We start from the raw sequence: 7,898 nt of genomic DNA, 5'->3' as shown, positions 1-7,898 counted from the left end.
GACGCACAGCACTTGTGCAAGTCAGTGCTATTCCTTTAAGATGTTCTTAGTTTCCAAATACCTTAACTTTTATCAGCACTGGACGCTTCATTTGCACTTTTTGCAGCCACTGAACAGGAAAGAGGAGTTAAGGGCAGCAAGTGCAGGATTGTATTAGTATGTTATATGCATATACTGTGGATATTCTATATCCCACTAACTGACAGATTTGTTTTAATTTAAAGCTCTCGAGGATTCTATAGTTGCAGTAAGACTTATTTCTTGCCACAGGACACTGACATGCCCTAAACCAAGCAGCACAGTTACTTCAATGGATTGAAACTCGGTTGAGAGGGGTGAGGGGGTTTGCAGGTAGAGATTTGCAGCTCACCGCAACTAATTAAAGTGATATTTGCTTACAAAATGTATCAGAATTTAAACAAAGTTTAACGTCGACACAGATGTGAATTAAGACCCAGAATAACAGTGTATTGCAACTTTTTTTTAAGTATGTTTGCATTATAATGTAAAACTTCGGGAACCCCCCGTAGGCCGGAAACAGCTAACAGCCTCCTGGGCTAAAGGAATACACCTTGTTGCAAAAGGCTGCTTTCCGCTCAGTGTCCATCTCCAAACTTATTTCTCCGTATTGGGACATTAAATGCAAAATGGTGTGAGGTGTGCAAATGCTGCAAAGTAAGTTTCAAATAAAGACAAATACTAGTTATGGCTCAGCGAGTATTTTCCAAGTCCATGTTATGACTGGGCTACTTAATGTAAATCATTAGGCCGATACTCTTTTTAAATCGGAATGAACGACCCAAAGTATTTCACCTGACATAACACTGTTAAACTGTTATGCATTGGGACAATACCAAAATATGGCGCAGGTCGGGGTACAAGTGGCCTTGCATTGTTCAAAACGAATTAAGCTGTTACTTTTTTGACATTTCTCAAATGTTCTGTTATTTTATGAAGAACTTGAAACGTAAATGGCAGGTTTCTCTCTGCAGAGTTTGCACAGCTGTTGGGTTACAGGATGGGACTGTAATTCTAGCCAAGAAAAATTGAATCACTATTGTGTCGTTTGTTTTTAGGACGGGAGACTTCAGTCTTGTGTTTACTATGAACACATGGGTGGCTTTTTGCTGAGTTGTAATAATAGATTTTTTTTAAACCCTCACATTCACACACAAAAAAACCCCTACACACAAAGAACACAGCAGTAGAAACATAAAACTCGGGTGACCTACAGTACATGGGAATGAATCTGCGCACCAACTTGTTTTAATAGGGAAATCGCCTTAAAAAAATTTAAAGCGAGCAAACCCTTAGAGGCAGGGCGGTGCAGGTCGCTTTTAATTGTAAAAGTGACCATTTTGATAAACATGCCCTTAGGAGTTTTCATTCAGTTGCCTGGATTTGGAGGGTTTTTTTTAACACCTTTATGCATGTCAACATTGGATGCATGAGTCAGTAATTATTTAGAAAAATGACTGTGCTGTCCAACTTTGCTCCCTTTTAAAAAGAGAATTAGTTAATTTAGGATTAGCTTTATAGACTGCAAATCTAGGTGTGTCATGCGAAATATAAATTTTCGCTCACCTGATTACCGCCCACAATGGCCAATATCACCCAGAAACCGGGCGGTAATTCGAGCCCCATGGGCTATTGTGGGCGGTAATCAGGTGAGCGAAAATTTCCTTACCTGAGTTATACCGGCGGTTTCGAGGTACCGCTAGGGAGCGGACCATCGGCATGCACCGTCCTCTGATCGCCCTGGCGCGCTATTTGGCTGAGCGGTGTCCCGTCATCATCATAGGCAGTCCCTTGAAATCGAGCAAGACTTGCTTCCAGTCCAAAAGTGAGTTCTCAGGTGACTGAACAGTCCCAATACAGGAATTGCAGTCTCTGTCACAGGTGGGACAGACAGTGGTTGAGGGAAAGGGTGGGTGGGGAGTCTGGTTTGCCGCACGCTCCTTCCGCTGCCTGCGCTTGCTTTCTGCATGCTCCTGGCGACGAGACACGAGGTGCCCGTAGGTAAGTTTTAAAATACCGCCCACAAGGATCAGCGTAGCTGTGGGGTAGGTGAGTAGCTCTTGAAGCAAATGGTTAGTAATTGTTTTTTTACTAATTATTTTAAAAATGTGTTGTGGTGATTTAGTTTTAAAGTGTCTTGGGAATTTTTTTTGATTTTTTTTTTAGTTGATGTCGTTTGAAAAATTATTTTTATTGTTTTTTGGTGTTAGGCCCGACCCGCAGCCTCGGGTAAAGTTTTATTGATTTTTTAATTTTTTGGCCATTTTGTTTATGAACCACCCATTCGACCCTAAATTGCACTTTTTCACCCAGAATGGGGGTGCAACACCCCATGTTTTTCGCTGGCGATTATTTTCTCAGTCTTAGCAATCTTTTGGGTGATGATCGGGCGCTGGCAAGCAGATAGGAAATTCGTTTCAAGAACACCCTCAAAGCCTCCCTGATAAAGTGCAACATCCCCACCGACACCTGGGAGTCCCAGGCCAAAGACCGCCCTAAGTGGAGGAAGAGCATCCAGGAGGGCGCTGAGCACCTCGTGTCTCGTCGCCGAGAGCATGCAGAAACCAAGCGCAGGCAGCGGAAGGAGCGTGCGGCAAACCAGATTCCCTACCCACCCTTTCCTCCAACCACTGTCTGTCCCACCTGTGACAGAGACTGTAATTCCCATATTGGTCTGTTCAGTCACCCGAGAACTCACTTTTGGAGTGGAAGCAAGTCTTCTCAATTTCGAGGGACTGCCTATGAGGAAATTCTAGTTTTTTTAAAAAGCAGGATCACCCTCTAAATGGTGTCTGAAACGTTTGTTTATTTGTGCATTGCTGAAAATTGCTAGATTCTGAATGTTATTATTTTAATCACTTACAAGAACATTGCAATAAAAAAAACTTGCATTCATAAAGCGCCTCTCATGACCACCGGACGTCCCAAGTAAGCCAGCCATTGAGAGGGTGCCCTTGGATTTAACAATATATTAAAATGCAAAACGTTAAATTCTAATTCTCCAGCTGCAAGGAGATTTTTTTTTTAAAAGAATGCATGCGCAAAAGAAATTGGAATTGCTAGCATGGCTTTGCAGCATCGGTATTTGCAAAGTGTGCCGGTGTCTTTCTTGCTGCAAGTCTATCATTGCACATCATCCCCCTGCACCCACCCTGCACACTTGCTTTGATGAGTGGAGCGAGCCGCCCGCCACGCGCCGGAGGTGCCCGGGCTCAGTGTGCAGGGAGCTGGCGAGGGGGCAGAGAGAGGCGCTGCTGCAGCCGCTGTTTACACTGCAAGGCGGCGGCCGCTGTTTGCACTGAGCCCAAGCTCAGGGGGGGCGGGGTTTTCCCAGGCTTTGCGAAGGCACAGCCCACGCCGCCCTTCCCCAGGCCACAAACAAATCCGCCAAAATCCTGCGCCTGCTTAACCATTTAACCACCGATCGCTCTTGACACTTTTTCTTTTGGATTTCTGTGCAGAAAGCAAGTTTTGCACAGATACCTTGATGGTTTGTGTGGAGATACCCTCCTCCCTCATCCCATTTAAAATAATCTATGCATTTACCAATTATAATACCAATTGCTCTGGGGTAGAAATGCAAACGCGGAGCTTCACAGCAGAATCTAAATACAAGTTCTGATGAAGCTGAAACACAGACTTGTCCGTTCTCTGCACATCCTACCTAACCTGCTGAGTGTTTCCAGTATGTTCTGCTTTTGTTACACACGTGTTCCCTCACATACATTGAAATGCATTCGATGTGTTTAAAATGCAATAGAATAACAATTATAAAAGAAACTGCTCGTGTATCACGTTTCATTGCAACAATTTGTTTTCAAATCGCTCCCTTTTAAAGAGGATGAATTGATTTATGGTTAGCTTTATAGACTGTAATTTTATTTAAGTGTAAGTCATCCAAAATAGATGTTTTATTAAATCCAAGCGCATCCTCTAAATAGGTAGCTTACTTTGATCGTCCGAAGGTCGTGAATGGCGTTATAGAAATGCACGTCTTGTATTGCACTTTTATAAATTATAGAATTAATAAAAGCATTCAGATTCTAGCAATCTTCAGCAATGCATGTGGGGGAAAGGCTTTTAGGCAAGCAAAAATCTAGCAACCAATGGAAGAAAGTTTTAGGCAAGCAAATGGTTAAACTGCACTTTACAAATGGTTGAAATAAAATCATTCAGAATCTAGCAATCTTCAGCAATGCATACGGAGAAAAAGTTTTAGCAAGGAAATAATTAAACTGCATTTTGCAAATGATTGAAATAATCAAATCATACAGAATCTAGCAATCTTCGGCAATGCATATGGAGAAAAGGTTTTAGCAAGCAAATGGTTAAACTGCACTTTGATTTGATTATTTCAACCATTTGCATTCAGAATCTAGCAATCTTCGGCAATGCATATGGGAAAAAAAAGATTTAGGCAAGCAAATGGTTAAACTGCACTTTGCAAATGATTGAAATAATCAAATCATTCAGAATCTAGCAATCTTCGACAATGCATAGGGGGAAAAAAAGATTTAGTTAAGCAAATGGTTAAACTATACTTTGCAAATGATTGAAATAATCAAATTATTCAGAATCTAGGAATCTTCGGCAATGCATATGGAGAGAAAAAAAGTTTTAGGCAAGCAAATAGTTAAAGTGCAATGGGGGAAAAAAGAAAAAAAGCTGCTTGTGCAGAGCGGCTTGGCACGTGCTCCCGCTTGCTATTCCGGGGGCTGACACCGGCTGCCTCGCGCGCCGACAGATGTCAGCTGTCAGCCGTGATTTAGGGCCCGGGGGCTGCGTGATTGACAGCTCAGGCCGCCGGCGGCCAATCGGAGCGCGCCTGGCGCCGGGCGCCGGGCCCCGGCCGCCTCCCATTGGCCGGCCGGGCCGCCTGGCGTGCCGCGCGCTTGCCTGGTTCTCCCCAGGTGATTGACAGCTGGCGGGGGCCGCGGCCAATGGGCGAGCAAGGGAGTGGGGTGGGGGAGCGCGGCCAGCCAATCTGCGGGCTGGCACTCTGCGCTTGCACCCCTCCCATTGGCTGCTGCGAGTGTGGGAAAGAATCCCGAGCAGGTTTCACACGAGCTGGGGTTGGCCGGCCCGGGCTATAAATGCAGGCTTGCAGCCACTTAACTCTGCATTCAAAAAACAACATTGCAGAAGTCAGGGCTGTGTCTGTTTGGGGAGGGGAAAAATAGGAAACATTCAAAAAACGCTTGCAATTAATTGATTGCATTATTGCAATTGCTTTAAGGATACATATATATATTGCAATTCTCCTTCCAAACCCCTCCAAAAAGTTGCGTTCAAAATGCCAGCTGACACGATGGAAAAATCTTCCATTTGCCCCACTGTGGGTTCTTCTGCAACCTCTCCGCAAACTCCGGATAAACCCAAAAGCGCAAGTGAGAACAGAAAGGTAAATGTCTTGAATACAATGTATTAGGAAAAAACTTTTTTTTAAATAATTACTTTTGCAAAAGTTTGTTGCAATTGTATTTTTAATAAGTCAAACTTTAAAAAAAAAAGTAAGGTTTTTAAACTGTTTTTCTGTATCAACAGTCCTCCAAACCGATCATGGAAAAACGGCGTAGAGCGAGAATCAACGAGAGTTTGACGCAGTTGAAAACCTTGATCCTCGATGCACTGAAAAAAGATGTAAGTTGGCTACAAATTCAGCCTCCGAATCACGATGTCTTTGCACGGCGTGAAGCGGATGGGATTGGGACGGAAATGGGAGCAGGTGCTGATGGCTGCAAACTTTTTTTTTTCTTTCAGAGTTCCAGGCATTCGAAGTTGGAGAAAGCGGACATCCTGGAGATGACAGTGAAACACCTGCGAAATCTCCAACGTGTACAAATGACTGGTGAGTGCAATAAATACATTGGCTGGTTATCGGAGCCAGTAAGCACAGTAAAAGCTGACTTAACTACTTGCTATCAATCACCCAACTTCACTTGCAAATCTTTTAACTTAAAAAAAAAAATCCTGACAGTAGCCAACTTGCAAAAACTTTTTTAAAAGTTGCAATTGTAAAAAGTTGACAACTTTTTGAATGCAGATAACTTTTTTTTGATTTAACGATAACTTTTTAGTTGCAGACAACTTTTTTAAAAAAACTTTTACTGTTACAAATGAAGATATTCTAACGGTTTTCCGGTTTTTCTTGATACAGCAGCCCTGACTGCAGATCCAACGGTGCTGGGCAAATACCGAGCCGGATTTAACGAGTGCATGAACGAGGTGACTCGCTTCCTCTCCACCTGTGAAGGGGTTAACGCCGATGTGAGAAGCCGGCTCCTGGGCCACTTGTCGAGCTGCCTGGGCCACATGGTGGCGATGAATTACACGCAGTCTGCCAGCAACCCTGCAGCGGGGCCGGGAGGCCACCTTGCCCAGCCTCTGCACGTCCAGCTGCCTGCCACGGTGCCCGTCAGCGGCGGGGTCACCAACCTACCGTGCAAACTGAGCCCGGCCGAAGCCGTTTCCCCCAAGGTCTATGGAGGCTTTCAGCTTGTGCCTGCCGCAGACGGACACTTCGCCTTTCTGATCCCCAACCCCTCCTTCGCCTCTTCCAGCGGTCAGATCGCCAACATCCCCCTCTACGCCAATGCAAACCTCCCGCTGACTCTCGGCTCTGCAAACTCCAAACTTGCAGCCTCACCTACCCAAGGAATGACCTCCATCTCATTCGGACCAAACATCCCCGGAGTTTCGCAGACCCACAGCCCATTGGGAGTGAGCACAGGGCCTGACAGTTCGGAGTCTGTCTGGAGACCCTGGTGAAAACTTTTTTTGCATTCTTTAATTAAAAAAAAAGGATTTTTTAAACTACTCCATTAAACCTGTTCCATTGTTCGGGACGTTTGTACTTACAATGATAAGAAACCTATTTATTTGGGTGTACACTTTGCTCTCCATATAACTGCTTTTTAATGAAATATTTTACTGTGTGTGTGGGGACATTGTTAGAGATTGTTGTAACCTGTTTTAATATAGGTGCGATATACCAAAGTCTTTTGTAAACTTGTTTTCTGACTTGTGACAAGAGAAAATAAAATTGTTTTTATATATAAGAATTTAGTGTCAGCTACTGTCCACCCTTTCTAACTCTCCATTTGATATGAAAGATGGAAAGTTGATCACACAAGATGCTCTGGTTCTGGACAAGGCAGTGTTTTATTTGGAGGGGAGAGTGTGGGAATTTAAACTTCCCGCCCTGGGAACATGCACTGTTTGTTAGTTTAAACCTTCATAAATCAGCCCTACTACTATATGCTTAATAAACCACTTCCAATCTATGCACCAGGTCTGTTCCTTGGGGTGGGAAGGGAATATATGGAACATTTTTTCTAAAGGGATTTACAATAAATGTTCAGGATAATCAGCGGCATCTGCCATGCACCTTTTCACAAAAGGCGTTATTTCCTACATCACGTTTTAAATGAATGCAGAAAATCGCAAAAGGCGGGAAATGTCTGAACATTGTTCTCCAGAATGGATCGCCGACTAAAAGGCGGGGGAATTTATCTCCACTGAATAGAAGCAATTAAATCAAAGTATCAAAGGGGCCTCATCGCGTATGCAGCGGGCTGCTCGGAGCGGCGACTTCCATTGAAGTGCCTGGGAATGTGGGGAGGTTAATAACTGCCCGCAGAATGGCACACTGTTAGAAGAGTTCCACCAAACCGGGCTAGAGAGGCGACAGGTCCTCGGGACACATTACTACGTGCAAATGGAGGAATGCATAGTCACCAGTCCTAGTATATAATGAATACGTATGCACATTCCTATAAGTGGAGGTATGCACTCGTACCCATATAGGGTTATATAATTAAAAAAATTAACCTTTATAAATATGATAGCGTTTGAAAGAATTTTAAGTGTATCAATTAAAA

The 7,898-nt window shown here is 43.8% G+C and overlaps 1 protein-coding gene across 4 annotated transcripts; it reads left to right on the top strand.

Annotated features, from left to right (window-relative positions):
• Positions 1-5,155: 5,155 nt before the first annotated feature.
• Positions 5,156-7,079, top strand: her9 (hairy-related 9). Of its 4 annotated transcripts, none has more exons than XM_070861030.1 (4): positions 5,156-5,419; positions 5,563-5,658; positions 5,779-5,866; positions 6,179-7,079. In XM_070861030.1, exons 1-4 carry the CDS (start codon positions 5,312-5,314, stop codon positions 6,784-6,786), a joined length of 900 nt encoding a protein of 299 aa, XP_070717131.1. In that variant the 5' UTR covers positions 5,156-5,311; the 3' UTR covers positions 6,787-7,079. The 4 variants fall into 4 exon arrangements, with proteins under 4 accessions (XP_070717131.1, XP_070717130.1, XP_070717129.1 ...); XM_070861029.1 differs by having other exon boundaries at positions 6,176-7,079; XM_070861028.1 differs by having other exon boundaries at positions 5,563-5,866.
• Positions 7,080-7,898: the final 819 nt, after the last annotated feature.

This window comes from Pristiophorus japonicus, chromosome 18 (genome assembly GCF_044704955.1).
Source record: "Pristiophorus japonicus isolate sPriJap1 chromosome 18, sPriJap1.hap1, whole genome shotgun sequence".
Classification (NCBI taxonomy): domain Eukaryota; kingdom Metazoa; phylum Chordata; class Chondrichthyes; family Pristiophoridae; genus Pristiophorus; species Pristiophorus japonicus.
This window is presented reverse-complemented; position numbering and strand designations above follow the sequence as displayed.